The sequence below is a fragment of the Monopterus albus genome, unplaced genomic scaffold (genome assembly GCF_001952655.1).
Source record: "Monopterus albus unplaced genomic scaffold, M_albus_1.0 scaffold217.1, whole genome shotgun sequence".
Classification (NCBI taxonomy): domain Eukaryota; kingdom Metazoa; phylum Chordata; class Actinopteri; order Synbranchiformes; family Synbranchidae; genus Monopterus; species Monopterus albus.
The window spans coordinates 93209-116759 of NW_018128097.1; the positions used below are offsets into that span (position 1 = coordinate 93209).

Below are 23551 nucleotides of genomic sequence, written 5' to 3' on the forward strand. Positions count from 1 at the left end.
TCCATGTGCAAGAAAGAAAATCTTGGCTGATGTACGTTCACGTTTCTGCTCAGGCACATTCACACACACGCAGGTGCACATTCACACACACACACAAACACACCATTTAAACCACTCTTGACTGGTACAGATATGCGACATACAGCACAGTTTGGTAAATGTCTGTCTGTGCAGCTTAGCGAGAAAGAGAACACCGTGTGAATGTGTGTTTACATCTCAACTCCAATGCTGTGAACTTAGTTTCACAGCGGCCAGATGGAGATTTAGCATGTGAACATGCGCACCACAGAGATGAAAATACACATAGCAAAAAGGACTAAAAACAGAGCCTTACCACTCGAATCAGGCCTGACTGAATGCAATATTTTAGCATTTGGGGGGAAATGCTGTTCAATTACAAGGGTTGGGAAACTCAACAGTTGCTGAGCAGCTGAGCCCACATGTTCACTCAAGACATCAAAACTAAATTTCTCTAACCAGCAGATTACAGGTTTAAATCAGTGACTTAATGTGTTCTCTAATCAACCACAGACACACACATTGGAAAAACAAGAGTATGACAAACAAATCAGACGTGTCTCTTTTATACTTGCAAAGAAAAAACAAAAAACTTTTTTTTATTTAACTGATTATGCAATGTCAGATGTCACAATGATTTCAAAATCCAGACAGATGTAGAAAAACAAAACTTTTGACCTACATCACATCTGAAAGTGTGTATGTAGGTGTGTGTGTGTGTGTGTGTGTGTGTGTACGTGCCCATGCATGCGCATTAGTATGTGGATGGGAGTGGCTGTGACTGTTAGAGGGAGCAGCAGACAGGCTGGCAGAGAGCACGCCTCAGCTTTAACAGGGCCTGTGTAATTATGGTCAACCACACTCCCCACCGCCACCTTTATTTATAGGGTTGCAAATACACTGGGGCTTCAGAGCGCCTTTCCCTGTGCATTCCAGCACACTGGGACTTTTTGGTGGGGGGTGTAAACACATGATAGTTGAAGTTGAGTGACTAAGTGTCTGAATGGAAGGGGGTTGAGACTGTGTGTGTTAAGACATCACATTTGTGAGATGGAAACAACAATCTAACTTTATTTGGGATTTTTCAGATTCCACAGTTTTTCAAGGAAAACTTGGCTTTTACTAAATGTCAGTACCAAAAGGTCTGTTCAGTGTGTCTCAGATGAGTGCCTCTCCTCGCTCCTCGGCTTTAGTGATGTCGTTGATTGAAAGTAACTCATGCTAACTAATCCTGACAGATCTCATCAAAGAAATATGCTGTTGAGGTTCACTCAGGTTCATGAGGAGAGACAGTCTCTGGCACAAAGCTCTGAGGACAGTGGGCCCACTCACCCCCTGGCCTTTAGGTATGAGCCACAGCAGCCCAAGCCAGCCGTCACCTTGGGGATGCAGTGGAGCAGAAGTGAGCAGATATGCAAGTTAACATGAAGAGAAAAGAGGAAATACATACTGTACATGCAAAGTGATGGCTACTTTTTTCAATGGTTGACTGAAAATGTTTCCAGCTCTCTTTCACTTTGTGCCACATCTGCTGCACAACTGAAGGAGATGTTAAGCGTTCAGGATATCCTGTTGTAAGAATCTCCAGGTTGAATGATAGGTGTAGGAGGGGAACTCAGTGGTGGACACATAACACAGAGTGGTGAGGAGGCAGAGGGCCGCTTAGAAACACATGAGCAGGTCCTGCAAACTGTGTGTGATGTGGTGGGGAGGGCAGGGGGCTCATATTGACTGCAGGTGTGCTGTGAAAGACTGAAATGGGGGTGGGGTTATAAAATGCGAACAGGGAAAATTAGTGGCTTTGATGAAAACCGAGGACATCTGTGATTAAGGTGTATGTGTGTGTTCATGCATGCCTGACATATTGGCTGCAGCAACCTCAGGTGTTCTGTCTACCTATCCAGATGACAGCAGTGATGTTTTCCTTATATTCTGGCAAAGCAGAAATTCTTCACTCCCAAAGGTGGCTCATATTCAGAGGGGACTGAAAGAGATGGAGATAGGGTGTCATGAATAAATCATTTAGTATCGGTTCGCTTTCCATAGTGAGGTTAAAACCTTGACGCTCAAGTTGGTGGCATCTCACCTCTGCCAATGAGCTGGATAATTGATGGAACTTGAAATTATTTCATGTAATATCAAACTCCTACGCTCCTGCGTGCACTCACCCGTTCCTATGCCCTCTGAGGACCGGCACTTTCATTCTTGCAACGGTATAATTTTCTCTGTAATGCACTGACAGAGCAGCTGACCCAGCTGTAACAAACACTCATCAGGATTTAAACCTTGTGTGTCTTGCATGTCTCTGGGATATAATGCGACTGCACAGTGCTTACTCGGCTTTTGTGGTGCAAATGCATAAAAAGCATACACACAGTCTCGATTGAACCTAGATAAGTGAAAGACAGGGAATCATATGAGCCACAGATAAACTGAGGGAGAGGGAGAAAGTTCTCACAATAACAAGCAATGTGTCCTGAGCCTTTTTCTCAGCAGTTGTGTTTACCCTCGCTCAGTCCTCCAGGGGTAATTTGGATAGAGGAAGAGAGACAGAAAGTTAGAGCACAGACAGACCAAAACTAGCAAATAACTGTCAGGAGGCAGCCTGTCTCCTTCAATGTTAGGTGTTTGTGCTGACAAACACACAGCCGAGTGCACAGTGGCACACTGATAAATCAGCGCACACACGTATGATACTTTTTTATTTTGTCTCTGTTTATTTCCAGACATGAAAACTCTGAGAACTGCAGCTGAGCGTTAGCACATGAACATGAGGATTCGCTTTGTTGTAGTCATTTGGCAAGGAGCGGTTAACGATGCACCTTCAAACCTAAGCACCAGTGACAATATCTCACTCCCATCCATCATTCTGCTGGCTCGCAGAGCTGCGAACAGACTCACACCCTCCCCTAGCCTGTTCTTAACCAGCAGGAGGATGAGAAAATACCCAGACCAGGGTCAGTGGTTGGGTCAAGCCCCTGCTGGCTTCTTGGTCCTATCTGGTGACATGGGGGGGGGGGTTATTCCTTGTTTCCACAGAGAGACATGGAGCCCAGGCTCAATATTGACCATCAACCATCCGTGAGCTTGGCTGGACACCGCTTGACTTTTCAGACCTCAGTTCATTCTAGTTTAACAGAAGGGAAGGAAAGTCAGGGGAGGGGACTGGAATAAAACCAGCCTGAACAGCTCATGCACACACACACACACACACACACACACACACACTCATACCTACACATACCCCCCTGTGAATCTGCCATCTGGAGAAGACAGCCAGGTACAGTGTGTGGAGGCTTTAGAGTGAACTGAGTGGGAGTTACAGTGGTTTGGGCATAGTGACAGAAAAGGTGACAGAAAGAGGGAGAGAAAGTGAGAGGGAAAAAGAGAGTGTGGTGTGGGGGGGGGGGATGTAAAATGAATTAGAACAGAATCACTGAGGCCTCTTATATTTGTTTTAACTGGTCATGGTCGGACCATCTCGGGTGCCTGTTTGTCTTTTGGAGCAGAGTTCAACCATGACCTGGGACCCCCCTCACACACCTTCCATAGACACACACACACACACACACACAGTATTACAACATAGAGGTGAATGCACACCACAGTGATGCAGTCAGAAGCTGACACCTCTGAGGTATGGCCCATAATGCTCTCCTTTCAATGGAAGAAAGGCTGAAGGAGCAACACCAGGCCAACAACAATACTACATGAAAACACTTGCGACACCAACGCCACTCAAGGGGAACTATGCTATGGCTAAAATGGACTATAACAGTCCAGATTAAGGCTTTACTTTAAACACAACCATTGTGTAAGCAGACACAGAGATTCAAAATAAAAACGGACACGCTGACTGGACATCCGCCGCTCTGATCTGTAGGTTGTTCATAAAAGTTGCTCAGGCCAATGAGGGCAGCTTAGACTAAACAAGAGGGCTGTGCGATGCCCTGTGGGAAGCTGCTCACAGGACATGACAGGACACAGATGAAGCATATAAAGATGAAACAGACACTACCAGATTTTGTCATTCAAGAACATTTTGCAGTCTCAAGTCTGTTCCCACTGCACAATAAAGTTTACAGGGCCAGAAAAGACTCCTGTCACTGCTCTCATGTCTCTATACCATTTATGAAAGTTGACTGTGAAGAAAAACAGAAAAATATTTTTAAAAGAAAAAGACAGAGAGATTGGCAGAGAGGGAGGGAGTAACCGGAGGATGGAGAGAGAGGAGCTGCAATCATCTTGGAGAGACTGCTCTTTTGTTCTGTTGCATTAATCTGCTTCCCCCCCCCGTTCCCCTGCTCTTTCTTTTGATCCGCTGTTGGATCATCCCCTTGATGATTCACTAACAGCAAAAGAAATTAAATACATCAGATTGACGACCCTCTCCACCCCCCATCCCCTCCTCCCCACTGCCTTCCACCTCCTCTCCATCCTCCCATCTTCTCCCCAAGGCCTCCATTTCTTCAGTAGATAAGCAGCGGATCCTTTCTTTATCGCTTCACTCTCCATCTCTATCCCTTTTCTGTCTTTCCCTTCTTTTTTCTTTTGTGTTTTTCCCCTCTCTGCACTGTGTTTAATCCCAGCCTTGCGGTGGATGCATGTCAGAGATGTAATTCCATTGTTTAACATGTTCTTCTGAGCCCCCACACCACCCCAAACTCAGTCGCTCCTGGGGCCACATGCATATTCATCAGCTATCAAAAACAAAAGGCAGATCACACTGTTTGTCATGTACCGCAACCAGAACTATTCATTTCTCTCCCATTTTTGCTGCTTCTTGTGGATTAGTGCTTGTTAAACATATATCAGACACACAAATCCTAAGCACTAACATGCTGTATAGTCATTCAGTTAGAAAAAGAGCTTAGAGTTTGCCCAACATGCAGGCAAAACTTACTCATACTTCTTTTATATGACAATACTGGGACATTATGGGAGTGTGGTGATAGTTAGGGGCAGTAAATGACAAAAGTAGTAAAAGATGTTAAAGGCAATTTTGGAAAAAAAAAAGGGGGGGGTCAGTAAAACAAAGGGAAAAATGGCATGGCTCTGGGAGACTGTAGGCCATTCATCAGTCCGTGCCCAAATCCTGCTACAGTCTTCTGAGTGATGTCCAGGATGCACCTTCGCACAGCTCCAAGTTCCAAGCTCCAGGCTCCAGGACCAGACAGATGTAAACACGACCTGACCGCACGCAGAGGCGCAGTGCCAGCCTGCCCTCACCTCGCACATAAACAGCCAATGAGGCCACACTGTGGGTCAGGGGACCGACAGCACTGAACTTGGCTGGAGGCAAGGAGGGGAAGGAAGAGAGGGGAGGAGGGTGTGGAGCAGGGAACTGTGGAAAAAGACGCAAGAGAGCACGAGGCAATGATTTTATGCTTGCTAGAGCATTTCATGTTTCCGAAAAAAAGTGTGACATCAATGCTCACTTGCCTTAACACTGTATATATTTTACTGTTTTTATTATCTGCAGTTCCTAATTACGGTTCATGCCACCAGCAGTGTGTACATTCGGGTGGATCTGCTTAGAAATTTTCTCCAGCACCCTGTGGTGGCAGATTCGCTGGGCTCCTCGGCGCCTGTTTGATTTATGCGTCAGGACAAATATGGGTCAAAATGAAACATCCAACACGGTGGCTTCTTCGTGCGTGTTCTCCTTTTTTCTTTTTCATTCCCTTTGCGCTTTCTTCTTTTCAAAGCTCGGCTCAGCGGGACTTTGTGTCTCTGCTGTACCACAGCCAGGTTGTGTGTTAGCTGTATGTGTGTGTGTGTGTGTAGATTTATGCGATGAGACGTGACAAGCGCCTTCATCCATCCCTCAGACGCCGCATTCCACAACTCTTTGCCACTCGCTCCATGTGGCGCGCTTTTCATCTTTCCTCTACCCGTTCCATCCTTTTTCCTCTCCTCCTCTTCTTCTCTCTCCGTGCTCTTCTTCTCCTCGCTCTCACAGGTGGAAGAAAAGCGCATGGAGGAATGAAAGGGAGAATGTTCTAATTAGAGGAGGAAACTGAGACAAAAGCAGGGGGATAACGAAGGGAAGCAACGATAAAACATGTAAAACACAAAGCCTTAATCTTAGCGTTTGGAGGGATCTCTCATTTCTCTCTTTCTCCAGTGAAGCGATGGGGGTGGGGGTGGCGGTATAGGAACACGAGGGGATAGGATGTGATTATGAGCTGACAGATAGAAAGATTGGCGTATGTGTGTATGTGTATCCCCACTGGGCCTTCGCCTCTCTCTGTTCATAGGGACCAACTTTAAAAACACAACCATGTAAAAACATGCAGACAGTTGTACTTTTAGCATTGTTTACTTATTTGGAGAAAAGTGCAACAAAGTACCAATTTATTTAGCCTATGTAACTACATCGGTGAAGAAGTTTCATGCACAAGTTAAGTTGCTCTGTTGTATCTACATTAAAGCTGTCAGAAAAAACAAACAAAGCAAAGACAATATTGAACATACATTATCACTGCTGCCTCTTGGTTTAACCAAAAGGTATGACTGGATGCTTCTCAAATAACTTTTTCCATCCCTACCTCCAGTTTTTGTTGCCATTCATGTGGATACTGTTGGTTTATCTGTGTCGTCTCTGAGCTGCTCTGCCATGCCGCTGCACCTTCAGGGTCCTTGGGTGGTAAGATAGGGCTCGGGGACTTTGGCTGCCTTGCCACTGCTGTGAAACTCCATTCCAATGATGAAAGTGCAGTGCAGCAGTGTCTGTGGCTCACGGTGGGATGCTGTTGTCTTTGTGGCTCTGTGTGAGGCTGAGGCAAATTCCACTGATGAAAGATCCTGCAAATGTGCCTCTTTAGCCAGGGCCTATACATCTCACTGAGAAGCCTCTATGACTGTCATCTGACTATGCATGTGCGTTTGCGTGTGTGTATTTGGTTATGTTCAGACTAATAAGTCCACAAACTTCTCCTCTGTTGACACACAACTGTTGTCAGAGCAGCCATGTCTCGTTTGTAGACCTTAGAGTGAAGATAAAGGTTAGACACTATGCCAAACTACCTCTCAGTGTGTACAGTATGTGGAGCAAATGACAGGCAGGTGTCGAGAATATTACATTTTATACTTTTTTTTTGCGCAAATCATGTCATGAAGTTTAGATCCTGACTCACAGGAAAACAATATAACAGCGAAAGATAACCTGGCAAGGCACATTTCCACAGTCTTCCCTGAGGTGATGTAAGACTTTAGACAAATGTCTTGTTTGTTCACCACTGAATGGCCATCTTTCAAGAGGTGGCATGCCAGCACAAACACACACACACACTCATGGGAGCAGATCATTTTTCTCCCTCATGAAGTAGGTAGCGAGGATATTACAAACCATAATCATAACGCATTGCCGTAGGCCAGAGGTTGGGCGGAGAGAGGAGAGGCAGCTGTGTAATTGAATTACCCTCTGACAGACAGACAGATAGATAGACAGATAGACAGATAGATAGACAGATAGATAGATAGATAGATAGATAGATAGATAGATAGATAGATAGATAGAGAGTATGTGCACACTGTGTGTGCATGTGAACGAGAGAGTGAAGGCAAAGAGCCTTATCCTCCATTAATAACAACAACTAATCCCCTGATGTGATTACCTCTCCCTCCCTCCTCTCCCCCTACCTTCCCCCTCTCCCTCCATCCTTCCACAGTCCTGTTCCCATTCAACAGTGCCAGCCACTTGTCTTCTGTGGCAGAGCTCAGCTGGTCCAATCCCCTGAACAGATCCAAGACTTCCACTGTGTTCAGCTGCCAGGACGATGGAGGTCTTCCAATTTGACGCCTCTCCTTACTAGAACTCGCCTCTGGGCAGGTGCTTAAAAAAAGAGAGAGAGAAAAAGTCAGTGGTGTTAGTGCAGAGAAGGAAGCTAATTTAAACAGATTAAGGCCCATGCCTCTTTTCAAAGCTCTGACATTTAATGCTGGATGAATGAGCGGTGACGTGTGATATGAATCGTACAAGATATGGTTTGGGATGTTCAAACGTTTATGGAAATATCTGTGAGCATAAGGATTATGGGTGTGCAAAGGGAGGCAACAAGCATGTCAGTATAGCTATTTCTGTCCTCAGTGAGTGGCTGCCAAATGCATTTTTTTTCAGCATTTGATAAACCCGCTACATCAATATAAAGTCTAGTGTGTTTCTATGGAAACTTAGACCTCAGAGAAGGTTGAATTTCGCCACTTAGCTCAAGATCTGCTCAGTAATAATGTGCAATGCTGAATCTTTACAGACTGTTAACTTTATATACACATCATATTGTACAACATTATGCACCTACAGACTGTCAAATGTCCGTTTTAACACACACAAGCTTTCAAAGGTAAAAGTATACAGTTACATTTATCAAATCATTTTAAAAATCTTAGTTACACATCAGTTGTATGGTAGCACATTACTTCAAACTACTTTAAAATGTATTGTACATGGATTTTTCATTATCTAAATTTAATTTCTCCAATCAGTGGAATGAGGAGCAATAAAATATCGGAATCGTAAATCCTTTCCAGACAAATATGCTTAAATTGTACACACACTGAAAACCGCACGTGCAAAAGTATGCAGATTCACACCAACACACACAGGCTGAATGCAGGTCCCTCGGGGATGCAACGGTGCAGTGCAATGTTGGACTCGGTTTACTCGGTGATGTCTCCATGGTAACTGTTATGTCTGACCTTCAAATATGTGCACTATCTTCCATCTAGTTCAGGTTGGCTAATCAGGTCACACACACAAATGCACTGTCAGACCTCATCACGAGTGAGGAGACTCGCTACCTAACCAGTAACTGTGATTTCTTTGAATGTTGTCCAGCTCAAACACGACCTATGGTCCTGATTATTATAATTATCACTTTGCTTTGTTTTCACTTTAATGGGATGAAAAGTTTCCTTTGAGCTGTCGCTGTGTTTCAGTAAAGACTTGAACGAATTAGTGCCCCTTTCAACAGCAAATAGACTGCTCCCCAGTACTCCGTCTGCTTTCTCAAACAGGCTCTGTGTTGCCCTTCTCTTTTTTGTTCTACCTCACAACCCTGCACCTTTCAGTTCTGTTCTGTTCAACAATCTCATCTGCCCTGCTGCTCACAGGTTCATACAGCACTCCAGAAGGGCCAACATCTGGCAACTCCTTAGGCTCAGGCTCCTGCATCCGTTCTGGTGCAAAGATGCCTGGAGACCAGTCCCTCCTGTGGAGCTCAGTCTTTGGTGTGTGTGGCACTATTCACAATCTCCGCTTCCTGAGTGCTGGAGCCTTGATGTGGCCAAAACCATAGAGAATGATTTATTACTGTACTAACTTTGTCCCCACTGCTAATAATCCCATTATTATGACCGTACACTCCTTCCTCCTTCCTCAGTCTCCCACCTGCAGACTCACACTGAAGTCTTTACTAGATACAGCTGAGACAGCTCTGCATGGCTTCCATAAGGAACACGGTGTTGTTACCTTAATGGATGTTTGATCTCAGTAGAAGATGTTCAAAGCTGGTGAAGAAGCCATGCTGTGAATGAGGTGACTAAATTGCTGGGGTTATGACACATTTTCTATATCAACTGCAGGTCATTTTTTTCCATTTGTGTCCCACTCTTCATCCTTGGTCTGCTGAGTTGTTGCCTTGTGTGGTTTACCTTGGCCTGGTCCAAGGGGAACCAATAAGGGCAAGAGTAGGAGATAAATTGGTTTATAGCTCTGTGGCCAATCAAAGCAACCTCATCAAAGTCATCCAGCCATTGCTGCCTATTTTTCCTGTTTATCTAAGTGGCACACAAAGGATGAAAGGTGAAGAGGACGGAGAGGTGTAGAGGTGGAGGACCGCATCGAAACAGGAAGAGTTTGTGTAAGCAAAACCTTCAGAGTGAGTAAGCAGGGAGAGGGAGAAGGGCAGGGGACAGGAAGTGAGGGGTCCAGAGATGAGAAGAAGTCTGCAGAGGAGGGATGTGGTGGCCCTGTGTTTACAGGCCGCTGTTACACAGTGGACTGTGGCTTTGTGCGTCAGCATCGCTGAGTTTGTGATGGGTTACCGCTGCAAACCAATAATCAAGTGATATTTACAGCACTGTAGACCATTAGCCCATTTTCAGGAAGTGTAACACCTCACTACGCATATGCAGAAACAACAGGTCCATCATCACTGGCCTTCTTTAGAAAGAGATGTAAACAGGCAGAAAAGGAAGTGGAGACCCCTCTTAAAAATATCTATTCATGCATCATTTCATTCATGCACACATACATTGATCCCTACTGTGCCATGTGGTCCCTGCTGAGACACAGGCTTGGGTATCTCCCCTGTGATCCCCCATTAGTCAGAGACACCCTTGCAGGCAGCTGCCTCAGAGCTCCCCAGAGGTATCAGGTCTCCTCCTCTTCTTCATCTCCTTAATTAGGACAATTAAGAGATTTACATGACAGATGGATGGAAATCCAGCTGGCTGCAGTGTCTGCCCCAGAGGACAGCACGGCTGATGACGAAGTGAGCTGAAGAGTGAGCCAAGGAAATCATTAGATCAACTCACTGCTGAGGCTCTGGCGCCCTCTTGTGGCTATAAGTGGATACTGATGATTGGTTTTACAGTAAGAGATGTGAAGTTTAAATGACACAAAAGTCTGTTTTCTTTATTTTGGCTGATGAAATTTTTTATCAGATATAAGTTTAGGTTAGATAGAATGCATATATTTAACAAACTGAATGGCTACCGACACCACTCCTCAGTGTAGTCTATGCAGCTTTATAATAAATCAAATTATTTCAGTAAAGAGATTTTACTCAACAGAGTCACTCAGTATTAGGTTTTGGGAATACACACACAGTATATATTTTAGTAAACCTGAATTTTAGTTATTCAACCAAAACTCCATTCAGAAACTACCTTTGTTTCTGTGGTGTGAACCAGTGGACATCTGGTACAACTTGTGGGCGGTAAACATGTAATGTGTTCTTCTTCTAAGTCAGTGGTTCTCAAACCTTTTTCAGTAATGTACCTTCTTTTAAATATTTTTTTGGCCAAGTACCCTCTGACCAGTGCAAAACATTGACAGAAAAAGAAGCCTTTATAAAGAGGTACAACACTGTGCTGTACTATTTGTGTCAAATTTACTAAAAACACGTAAATGCTCCATTTCAAATGTAGCCAATACCATCACTAAATTCACAGCAAAGTACCCCTAGGGGTACTAGTACCCCCATTTGAGAAACACTGTTTTAAGTGATAGCTGAACAGACATGATAAACTGTTTTACTCAATTAGAATCAGTAAAATAAAGTACATTGTATGAATTTGTAATGTGGAAATTTATTACCATAAAAATCACAAAATAAAAGGGATTGTAATGATTTCTTGATGTAAACGTACTGTTAGAAAAAAGATGAACTAATACTATACAAAAAAGTGCAATAACATGAAAATACTGGCAGATCTACAACAACACTCAGTAATAAAAGAAAACATTTCATTGTTACACTGTCTAAGTTACACACAGTCGTGTGTGGGTTATTTCTCCTTAGGTTAGTTGAATAAACTACCAAATGAAGTTGTAATAAAACAGTTCCTTTCCTCAATGACATAACGTCTGTTTGCAAATTTCATACAGCTCAAAACTACTGATTTGTGAGTTTTGTGATCTCACCATAATGTAAACTCTGAGTTTTACAGCTCTTGTAGTGACTCAGAGACTCTGTAACGGATTCCCCCATTTGCCCCCCACCTGCAGACCAGAAATAGCAGAGGCACTTAATGTAAAATGTCCTCAGTGGTTAAATCCTCTGTATAAATGTTGCAAATTGCACAACCACTTACATGCTCAGGCTGCCATGTTTCCGTTTCATGCCTATGAACAGAGAAGGCGAGGATTAAATTAACCAAGTAAATGATGTTGTGCTTCTGTAAGAAGTGCTCCCGTCACTGTGAGCATACTCACGTCGAAGGTGCCATGTGGCTGCAATGGCAGCCATCAGGACCACCAGCACCACCGGCACCACAATGGCAGCCAGATGACCACTATGCCTGTCCTCAACACTCACCTAGCAGAGAAGGTTTGAAGACGGTTCAAGTTTACTTTCAGGGGACACATGGCTCTACTTGTCTTGTGAACATTAAAGTTGCATTAACAGAACAAGATCAACAAAACAAGCTGACAGATACAGCCTCAAATCACAAGCTTATCAAGTAGCAAACAACTGCTTACTTTCTCATCCAGCAGATAAAATGAAATATCAACATTCATGTAGTGTTGTGGTTGTTTCATTGGGGATCCGGGGTTGGGGGGGAGCATTATGCAATTATGTACTCTTCAGTTTTCAAAACTCTATTTTATTTTTTACCACTCAATCTTCTGGTTCTCACTTACTTGAGTATTTCTATTTCATCTTTCTTTATACTTCACAACAGTTTAGAGGGAAATGCTGTACTTCTTTACTCCACTATATTCATTTAATACTCAGTTATTCATTTGCACATAAATATTTATCTTTCAAAATGTACTGAGGTTATAAAGTACTGCCGATCAAAGGTTTTAGGGTTATCTCCATGTTTCCATTTGTTGTTAGCGTAAATCAACAGCCAAACACACCCGTGACCTTCTTTTTATAGTCTAACACAAATATTTTTCAGATAGATACAAAAACACTGTTGCAAAACAAATGTGTAGTGCTTGTAAGGTTGCTTCATCTGGAAGGTCTGCACACTGTGCTGCCATCCCATCATGTGACACCTACTGTCTTGTTCTTTTCCTCTACACAGTCTGGAGGTGGGGGTTTTTTGGCTCTTTATCCTGCTGCAGAATGAAAGCCTGAAAAAAAATCTGACCTCCTTTCATAATCGTCTTTTTCCAGGTAATGCTTCAGACGGTGTAGTAATCTTTTCCAACGCTGCCTTTGTACAGACAGAACCTGTTGTTGTAAGGCATCGACAAAAGCTGGGACAGCTGTAGAACCTTTTGCATCAGTGTTTAAGGCTTCATTTGTTTTCATTGCTGCAACTTTTACAATCTTTAGTTTTGGTGATTAATTCATTTTACCTCTGGCTGTTTACTTAGGCATGTAATATATCAGGCTATTCACTGGACTCAAACAGCTTAAATATCACAATTAAAACACAGGGGTGTTCTAAAACTTTTGACATGATTCATTGTTATAAATTAAACTACCTAACAGGATACCCACATACAGTATAAGAGTTAAAATTAACCTGTTTCTTTGGGTTTGTCACTAAATGTGACCCATATTCATTTGACTTAATGTGGGCTCATATTGTTGCTTTTTTATTCCTAGGTTTGTGACTTACAGTAACATGATTGTTAGTTGGGGTGGTGGTAGTGAGCTTGTCCCTCTGGTGACCTGTTGAGCAAAAAGGGAAGTCTTCAAATTTATGCCTTTCAGATTTACTAAAAACATAAAAACAAAATTCTAAGGAAAGCTGAGACATCATCAGGCCAAATGAAGTGTGTTTCCTGTCTCCTGAGGGACGGTGTGTTCATTTATATGTTCACTGGACTTAATGTGGGCTCATATTGTTGCTTTTTTATATATATATTCTGCCTTACCGAGTGTAAATAAGGGCCACAGCTTCTGCTCTTACAGAAACAATATATACACTTAATACACTTGTCAATGCAAAATATTAATGACACAATGAAAATAAGATAAACAGCACCTGCTTCTCCAGTAGTGATAGTGAGGACGTTGCTGGCTTTACTGGTGCCCAGACTGTTCTTAGCAAACATGCGGATGTTGTATGTTGAGGGATTTATTTCAATTATTGTGGCCTCTGTCTGGTTGGGACTGAAGTCTACAACTGTCTTTGTGTAATCCCATGAGGCTGTAAGGGGAAAAATATTTTATGTAGCATTAACAAACACCAACAAGCCAGACGTTCACAGCTGAATGACAGTTCCAGCTGAATTTTACTCTTACTGTTCACTGCTTTGTACTCCAGGTAGTAGCCAGTAATAGGGCTGTCACCATCAAACCCAGGAGTCCACACAAGGGAAATTGTATTATCTATGACCTCCTTTATCTCAACTACTGGGGGATCCGGGGGCACTACGAGACACAAAAGAGGGAAGGAAAAACAGCTTAGTTTAATTTTATGAATTTGTACATGTTTCTTCTGCTGAATGACAGGTTGTGATGATACTCATGTAAACCATCTTGGATTTGGATATAATATTTCAAATAAAATATACTCTGTATGAGTAACATCAACTCTGTCATGTTTGGTGTAATGTTTCCATGTGAAGCATGTGAAGTACCTGACGTGATACTTGTGCTCCGTCCCCAGGCTGTGGCAGCAGCAACAGTCTCAACCGGGGAAGTTGAGTGAACTTGGATATAGCAATGAAATAGATTTTTGAGTCATAAATAACATATTAAAAACAAAAGGAACATTTGCATTTGACTTTATTTTTACATAGATCTCAAAATGCTTAATAAGGAGTATGTTTGTAATATACAGTGCCTTGCGAAAGTATTCGGCCCCCTTGAACTTTGCGACCTTTTGCCACATTTCAGGCTTCAAACATAAAGATATAAAACTGTAATTTTTTGTGAAGAATCAACAACAAGTGGGACACAATCATGAAGTGGAACGAAATTTATTGGATATGTCAAACTTTTTTAACAAATAAAAAACTGAAAAATTGGCCGTGCAAAATTATTCAGCCCCCTTAAGTTAATACTTTGTAGCGCCACCTTTTGCTCCGATTACAGCTGTAAGTCGCTTGGGGTATGTCTCTATCAGTTTTGCACATCGAGAGACGGAAATTTTTGCCCATTCCTCCTTGCAAAACAGCTCAAGCTCAGTGAGGTTGGATGGAGAGCATTTGTGAACAGCAGTTTTCAGTTCTTTCCACAGATTCTCAATTGGATTCAGGTCTGGACTTTGACTTGGCCATTCTAACACCTGGATATGTTTATTTGTGAACCATTCCATTGTAGATTTTGCTTTATGTTTTGAATCATTGTCTTGTTGGAAGACAAATCTCAGTATACGACTGATTGTTGTCCTATGGACAGAGTCTCCCACCTCAGCTGTAGATCTCTGCAGTTCATCCAGAGTGATCATGGGCCTCTTGGCTGCATCTCTGATCAGTCTTCTCCTTGTATGAGCTGAAAGTTTAGAGGGACGGCCAGGTCTTGGTAGATGTGCAGTGGTGTGATACTCCTTCCATTTCAATATTATCACTTGCACAGTGCTCCTTGGGATGTTGAAAGCTTGGGAAATCTTTTTGTATCCAAATCCGGCTTTAAACTTCTCCACAACAGTATCTCGGACCTGCCTGGTGTGTTCCTTGTTCTGGACAGGGAAGATGGTTCAAATTGATGGGAAGATGGATGGAGCCAAATACAGGACCATTCTGGAAGGAAACCTGATGGAGTCTGCAAAAGACCTGAGACTGGGACGGAGATTTGTCTTCCAACAAGACAATGATCCAAAACATAAAGCAAAATCTACAATGGAATGGTTCACAAATAAACATATCCAGGTGTTAGAATGGCCAAGTCAAAGTCCAGACCTGAATCCAATGGAGAATCTGTGGAAAGAACTGAAAACTGCTGTTCACAAACGCTCTCTATCCAACCTCACTGAGCTCGAGCTGTTTTGCAAGGCGGAATGGGCAAAAATTTCAGTCTCTTGATGTGCAAAACTGATAGAGACATACCCCAAGTGACTTACAGCTGTAATCGCAGCAAAAGGTGGCGCTACAAAGTATTAACTTAAGGGGGCTGAATAATTTTGCACGGCCAATTTTTCAGTTTTTTATTTGTTAAAAACGTTTGAAATATCCAATAAATTTCGTTCTACTTCATGATTGTGTCCCACTTGTTGTTGATTCTTCACAAAAAATTACAGTTTTATATCTTTATGTTTGAAGCCTGAAATGTGGCAAAAGGTCGCAAAGTTCAAGGGGGCCGAATACTTTCGCAAGGCACTGTATAACACAGACCAGAGGTGAAACTTGTGGTGTCTTGCACTATGGCAGGAAGGGATGTGGACTGAATCGCTGGTGCTAATAGATTTTCGAGTCATAAATAATATATTAAAAACAAAAGGAAAATTTTCATTTGACTTTATTTTTTACATAGATCTTAAAATGCTTAATAAGGAGTATGGTTGTAATATATAACACATACCAGAGGTGAAATTTGTGGTGTGTTGCATCCACACTGTGGCAGGAAGGAATGTGGACTGAATCGCTGGTGCTGTTGAGGTTGACTGAACTTGAAACACAATAAAATACAGTTTTCAACTAGGTTAGTTTGCTTGATATTAAATTGACATAATAATAATAATTCAATAAATGTTTTTTTTGTTATTTCTCAGCTTCTTACCCTCATCCAAAGTGGAGCAGAGAGCTGCAGTGGTGGCAGGTCCTATCCCTGCGTTGGTTTTGGCCTGTATAAGCACTTCGTACTGGGTGGAGGGCTTCAGGTTGTTCAAGATGACGCTCTCTTGTTCCCGTGTGGCAGTCACACTTTGTTGCTGCCACTTTTTATACTGTCTGCCTGCACGGTCGTACTCTCTGTAGCTAATGCTGTAACTTTGCACAACCCCGTTTCTGAGATCAGCTTTCGGAGGCTGGTCAAGAGAAAACATACACTTAGGACAATTATTTGGTGAGGATTTAAATTTTATTTGGCTTTCTTAGATATATTAAGGCTAAACTGTGTGCAGCTACAAAGGCAAAATAAAATGATGCTACTATATGCAGAGATACTGTATCTATAGAGAATGCTGTTAAGTAAAGGTGATTTTTGAATCAAAATTGTGACTTCACCTTCCATGTAACTTTAATACTGTGAGAAGTGACGGCCTCCAAATGCATATCCAGTGGAGGACCCTCTGGTGCTAGAGGGAAAACAAGTTTTAAAGGGGAAATCCATCAAAAAAAAAGAATTATAGCCTGGTAATTATTTTAATTACTTCATAAACAATAAATATTAACAAAATCTACCTGCTTCTTTAGTTGTGACTATCAGAACATTGCTGGCCTCGCTCGTGCCCACACTGTTGATAGCAAACATACGAAGGTTGTAGTTCTTGGCCGGATGCAAATCCACCAAAGTCACCTGAGTCAATGCATGTGTGACTTCAGTTGTTACTGCGGTATCCCAGGATGCTGTGCAACAGGAATGCGTAGATAAGATACACCCAGTTACTTTTTGAAAGATATGAGCTACCTAATGTTTAAATTCTGCTAGGATTATTGGGATGTTTTCACGTACTTACCCCCTTTGTTTTTGAGCTCAATCCTGTATGATGTGATGGGACTGCCACCATCAAACACAGGAGCCCAACGAACAGTGAGAGCTCTTTCCTTCACCTCTCCGGTCTCCACCTTCAGGGAATTAGGGTGCCCTAAATAGAAATTAAAAACAAATGCAATGCTGCACAGTATAGAGCCTAGACTAATAATCGATTAATCAGTCGACAGATTAAAAAAAAGAAAATTACAAACAATTTTACAAGGAATTTATCATTTAAATCATTTATTAAGCAAAATTTGCCCCAGCCTTGTTCCAGCTAATGTGAGAATATTCAGACATCGGCGTTGTTTCTGGGCCATTTGTTGCATTTCAACAAGTAGCAAGTCATCAGGGAATCCCAGTAAACATTTGTCACCTTTACTGATGCACCTTTTTCCCCTCCCAGACATGATCATTTACCACTGTGGGTCTCACCTGCCACTACTCTCAGGGTCAGCTGCTGTTTCTGATCATTGAACCAGCCCGGTATTTCCACACGGCAGCCGTACATCCCTGAGTCGCTCTCCTCAACATGCCTGATGGTCAGCGACATGTCACCCTGGTTGAGTCTACCCAGAAGCTGGTAACGTTCTGACAGCCTGCCAACCACTGATGTCCCGTCTGACTTGAGCACCTCATCGGCACAGCCACGGTTGGGGATGGCTCCTCTGCCCCAGCAGGCAGAAAGTCTGCCATAGTACTGAGCATCATAGTTGCATGGTAAAGTTACATCTGTTCCCACTGTGGCTATGATGTCTTCTGTATACACACAACCTGAAAAGGAGTCCCATTGGCAATGGGAGGTCTGTGGTAAAACACAAAGGACACATCATGATTTAATTTAATGATAATTAAGTAAAAATGCAACTGTCTTACCCAACAGGAGACAAAACAGAAGAGTGTAACACACAGGAAGATGTCCGCTAGCCAAAATAATCATTTTGACTTGAAGGATCAGTTAACCTTCTAAACCAGACTAAACCAAAACACAATGTGGTTTCAAATTTGAAATCGTTCCAGATCACACGATGCTGTCCTTGATATGCTCACATAAACAACTTCTTCTGGCAGAAGAGGAATGTAGAACAGAGCAGTTTCCTTTTCTGTGGTTTTTGTTCCTTAACCCGTAAGGAGCACACTGTTTCATTTTGATGATTACAAAGAGACACAATCAAGGTTAACACACTGCCTTCACTCCCACTTGTGCGTTATTCTTATAGTTGCGACAGGAACAGTGGGGCTTTTTTTTTAACCATTCAAACTTTGGTTGGAGTCTAACAGAGCAGCTTAGCATCCGCAAACATCTTTCTGAAGTAAACTGTGCTAGTTTTTAACAGAAAACAGATACACTGTGCACTTTCATTTCCAAACTGCCTACACAATATGTCCTGATATGCAACACTGATGGAAATAGAAAGTCTGGTTTACTCAAGGGCCATGAACTTCTGAAACTGTTTAAGACTGCTGAATAAACATTTTATTCTGCTGGATGTTTAGCGACCCAGCACAGAGCTTCCTCTTTGAATACGCACAATAATGCACATGGTTAGAGTAACTTCTACCATGTTCTAAATGCAAAAATGTAAATACTCCAATTGCTGTGATATAATTATTTGAAAGATTTGCAAAATGGAAGTGAATTTTTGGCCTTCACCACCACTGGCAGTGGAATTAGCTAGCTAATGTTCTTCTGTTTTCTTTGCTCATGTGTGTAGATTAAAGTTATAGGTGGATTTTAGGCATCTGATTTGACATTAGGTTTAGACATACAGTACATAATTAATCAATGAAACATGCACATTTGGCTAATTTTGTATCGACGTGCAAATTTTCGTTTTGAGTTACACTGTTCCTAATCCATATATGGGGGTGGTCCCAACAAAAAGTTTGGACTTAGGCAGCAGCAGGCTTAAATACCTCCCACTAGGCAAGGATTGAACCAAGTGCCCAATACAGGGAGGGGGGAGTTTGGGAGAAACATATTATTTATTTGTTTGTAATTTATATTAAATCTTTACTTGCCAAGTTATGTTTTATTTTTACATCTAAAGAAAAATATTTAGCTGTTATCAGACTGTCTATTCAGTGTTTATTGGTAAGTTATTTAGTTAGTATCTTTGTCTATTCGCTTTTCATGTTACTGGTTTGGCCAGCCAGTATATATGTTCCCCATGTGTGCCATTTGTTAGCTGATTCAGGAAAAATACCTTCCCCCCCGACTTCTTGGATTTTGCTTACATTGCTACACTAATTCATAAGAAAGGAAACTTCCAAAACGAGAACAAAATTAATACTTTCTACACTATAAAATAGGAACTAAAACAGAAACACTGACAGAGCAACTTTATTCCACTGAAATGTGACAATGCGGAGTGAAATTCAACAGAGTGAACAAGCATACAAACTAATGTCTTTCTTGTTTGTGTTGGATGACTGGATTAAAAAAGATAAATCAGTTTTGATCATAAACAATATATATAATATACATAAAGTCTGAGACTGTGGATGACAACAGCAATTCATCATCTTTACAGAAAAAAACATTTATGAGTTTGATACTTGCTGTATTCTCCTCTAATATTGTGGTAATAATGTATTAAGTCCAGCAGCTGGCAATGTGCCAAAAAGAACAAACAATCCCTGGGTTTTTCTGGCCTGGAATTTATGTTTGAAATTAAAAACAAGAAAACAAGAAAAGGGTGCTCACTAATCTATAGGATATTTGTACAACTTCTCCACCACAAATAACATCATATTTACTTTTTTCACTGCAATTTGAGAAGAATGGGACCCTGCAGGTGCTGCTCTAGAGAACTGGCACATTTTTGTTCATACTTATTAACAAACAAGAGTTCAGAAGTTTAAATGTCACAACAGGCATTTCTTTAGAGAAATCTGCAGACCTTATTGTTCTTGCAATGCTGGTTTTTGCGCAAGCCTTTGGACAGTGACATAAAAGTTCTCACAATGACCAACAACTGAAAAACATGCAGCTCATTTTCTCTCAGTTATGAAATTTATATTTTCGGTAAACACGGTCACGGCCTCATTTAGAGCAAAATGCATCTTCACCTCTGATTCCATTAATTTGGCTTGTATTGCTGCATTAAGTCAGAGAGACAACAACACACCCAAAATATGAAAAAGATCAGTGTTATCAGTGATTCCTGGAAAAAAATAAAAGTGAGCGATTGGGACAGAAACAGAAAATGTATTCAGTGATTCCCATTTAAATGGAGTCATTTCATCAGACCAGTTAAACTGAACACAATCTTGACAAAAATGTAGTCAAAACATCATTCATGTGGACCTTAACTATGTCTAAAATTTGTTTTTTATGAGTTTTGATAACACACAATGCAGATATTACATCTAACTTCCTTCAGAACATATTGACAGTATTAACAGTATACTGTAAACCATTATAAACATTTCTCCCACCTTCTCATTACTCTGCCTATCCAACCCAACAACCTCACATTATGAGTAGAATGTTCTCCACTGATATCTTGGTAATAATGTATTATGTCCAGCAGGTGGCGCTGTGCCCACACCCTCAAATACACACACACAGACACACACAACCCACAGGCTTTTCAGGGTTTGAGATTAATTTTGCCATGAAACAGATAAAGATAAAAGCAAATTGATTAAGCAGCAGGATATTTTTGCATCTTCTGACACACATTTACCCTTTTCACTGCTATCTCAGAGCAGGGGGACTCTGTAAGCTGCTTTACTGTTTCATCCCCTTGCTGATTTCACAGACAAGAATTCAAAGGAGGAGGAGATGGTAGGCATCAGCACATGGCAAGCAGGCACTTCTTCACCCAGAAGGTCCTTGTAGAAATCTGTACAATACTTTATTTTACTAATGCAGAGCATCACACCACTTGGATGCTTTCGTAAATGTTCTCAGCAGCTGAGGTGTTGATGTGCTGAAGTGTCCTCTCTGGCCAAAACCTTCTCCCTGGTTGGAAGAAATACAAACATTAAATGATTTTCTCATTCTATAGAAAAAGGGCTCACAGTCAGTAGATGTTTAATGTGTCAGATTAATCAAAATGGCACATGAATCACAAATTATTATTCACTCTAAACTTACAGAAAGTAAAGAGAAATATTATGCTTGAAGTGGAGAAGAAAATAACTCCCATCCTGACGATGTTCCCCACGTCCAGGAAGCTTAAGAATTTTTCCTGCAATGAAAACGAACCAGAGAAACTGAGTCAGTTGTAAATGGCTTACAGTCATATTGTGTACAAGCAGCATAAAACGTATTGAAAATATGCTATATACTCAAAATTGTAATATTTCATTGTTCTTTAACCACACACACATGTAAAATCACTTAAAGTTTAAATGACATATTCATAACTTTGTTGGTGTTCCTAACACGATTCACAATGTGCCACATTATTCATTAGACAAATCTTTCCTGAAGAAGGCCAGATGTGCCACAATATTGCTTATGAACAAAACGAGTTTGTGGTGTTTGTCCTCTTTATTTTGGTATCTAACTGCAAGTCAACACCTAGTTAGATTAGGTCTGAACTTTTGTCCAGTTCTTCATGTAAAAACCATTACTTCAGACACTAAAGCACTGTTGGTTTTGATATGGGTAACCTAGTATTTAAACAATACATACAGTATATTATACATCCTCATTTTGGAAATAAACAGTACCCTACCTTTGCTGGTATTCTTCCCATTGCAGCCAATGAGGGCTCACCAACTTCTAGACTTTTAGGTGCAGGTGTTGTCAGTATTTCTGTAAAGAGCTGAAACTATCAGTTACTGCCATTTTTCAAGTACAGTTTGGCCCTGAATAGCAAATAATGCATCTGTTTAAAGACGTCTGCAAAAAAAGAGAGTTTATATCGACATCACCTCCCACTTTTAACATGATATTTATTCATTCACACCTGATTGCTCATCTTCAGTAGGAGGTATCCAGTCCTGGGTAACAGGTTCTTCTACAGTAGCTGGAAATCAACGTATAACACTTTAAAACAGCTGGAGGTCGACCAAAGTGCTTTACACAAGTCTAATAACACAGTAAAAAATAAAATAAAATAACTGGAAAACCAAGTTCAGAATTAAAGCACATCAACAACAATGAGTACTTCACACAAATAAAACAGATGACATAGTAAAATATAACTTAATACACTTACAAAAAAAAAAAAGGTACTACTGGGAGTATTACTACTAGTACTAGTACTGGGAGATAAATGCCAGTGTAAATAAATAGGTCTTTAGTCTGGTCTTTAAAAGTGCCAGATCTGTACTGGAGTGAATGTCAGCTGGTAGAGTGGTCCACAATTCCTTAAAGCTCAACCGAAAAACACCACAGAGCCTGATCAGCATTAACAGTTTGCAGAGCATTACCTTCCACCATGACCAGGTGCGCATTGACCTTATAGTCATTAAACCATCCTGGGATCTTGACCCTGCAGCCGTACACACCAGCATCACTCCACTGAGCGTTCAGAATGGTCAGGGACATATCTCCGTCGGTCACCCCCAGCAGCTGGTACCTGGAGGACTGGCTGAAATGTACAAGCCCATCCTGAGAGGAGATGATGGTGTCAGAGCAGTGGAACCTGGGCACCTCTCCTCGTCCCCAGCAGACACTCAGGATGCTTGGGTGAGTTTGGGTGTCATACTGACAGGGCAGGATGACATTTTGCCCAATGATGCCAATGACACTGACATTGCTAGAGCGGGCTGTGGAGAACAGCCATGGATCAAACTGGATGATATGATGTAGATTGGAAATTGCAATTCTGAAATGTGCACCCACGTACGTGCATACACCCCTTCACCTCCAAGCACACAACAAATATCAGAAAACATAAAAGCACAGAATATCGACTTACCTTGGGTCAGGATCAGGAGGAAAAAATAACAAAGACTATGCATGTGTGTAGGCTATTGTATATCTATGTCTTGAAGTGAGGATAAGACGGATTCCTCCACACACACACACACACACACACACACACACACACTCCAGGACAGATGAAGTCATGTGCTGAAGCCTCAACTTCTTTGCTGAAAATCAGGAAGGAAATCATCATCAGTCATAACCACATTCAAACAAATCAAGAACATGTGCAACAGGCTCACTGAGAAAATGATCTGTCCTATCTGCTGATATTATATGTTGATCAGTGTCCATAAATACAGTACCCCAGCTCTCATCTGCAACAAGTGAAAATATTATGTGCAAAAGTTCCCAGTTTTACACAGGGACCAGTACA

General features: G+C 41.6%; 2 protein-coding genes across 3 annotated transcripts; both read right to left on the reverse strand.

The window, feature by feature from the left end:
- Positions 1–11344: 11344 nt before the first annotated feature.
- On the reverse strand, positions 11345–18355 carry LOC109971150 (Down syndrome cell adhesion molecule homolog). Of its 2 annotated transcripts, XM_020619232.1 has the most exons (15): positions 18162–18355; positions 17721–18059; positions 17269–17397; positions 16994–17158; positions 16817–16887; positions 16371–16617; positions 16173–16259; positions 15986–16048; positions 14291–14362; positions 13953–14081; positions 13693–13857; positions 13324–13376; positions 11960–12062; positions 11839–11869; positions 11345–11746 (listed from the first exon to the last, which is right to left on the reverse strand). In XM_020619232.1, the coding sequence occupies exons 1-15, from the start codon at positions 18223–18225 to the stop codon at positions 11689–11691; spliced, it is 1776 nt and encodes a 591-aa protein (XP_020474888.1). In that variant the 5' UTR covers positions 18226–18355; the 3' UTR covers positions 11345–11688. The 2 variants fall into 2 exon arrangements, with proteins under 2 accessions (XP_020474888.1, XP_020474889.1); XM_020619233.1 differs by lacking the exon at positions 15986–16048.
- Positions 18356–20296: 1941 nt separating this feature from the next.
- On the reverse strand, positions 20297–23248 carry LOC109971186 (hepatitis A virus cellular receptor 1 homolog). The gene is given in 7 exon segments (XM_020619283.1): positions 20297–21255; positions 21391–21484; positions 21977–22043; positions 22045–22066; positions 22211–22270; positions 22677–23015; positions 23168–23248. Coding segments are annotated over 7 exon segments (711 nt in total). The 5' UTR covers positions 23211–23248; the 3' UTR covers positions 20297–21169.
- Between the last annotated feature and the right edge of the window lie 303 nt (positions 23249–23551).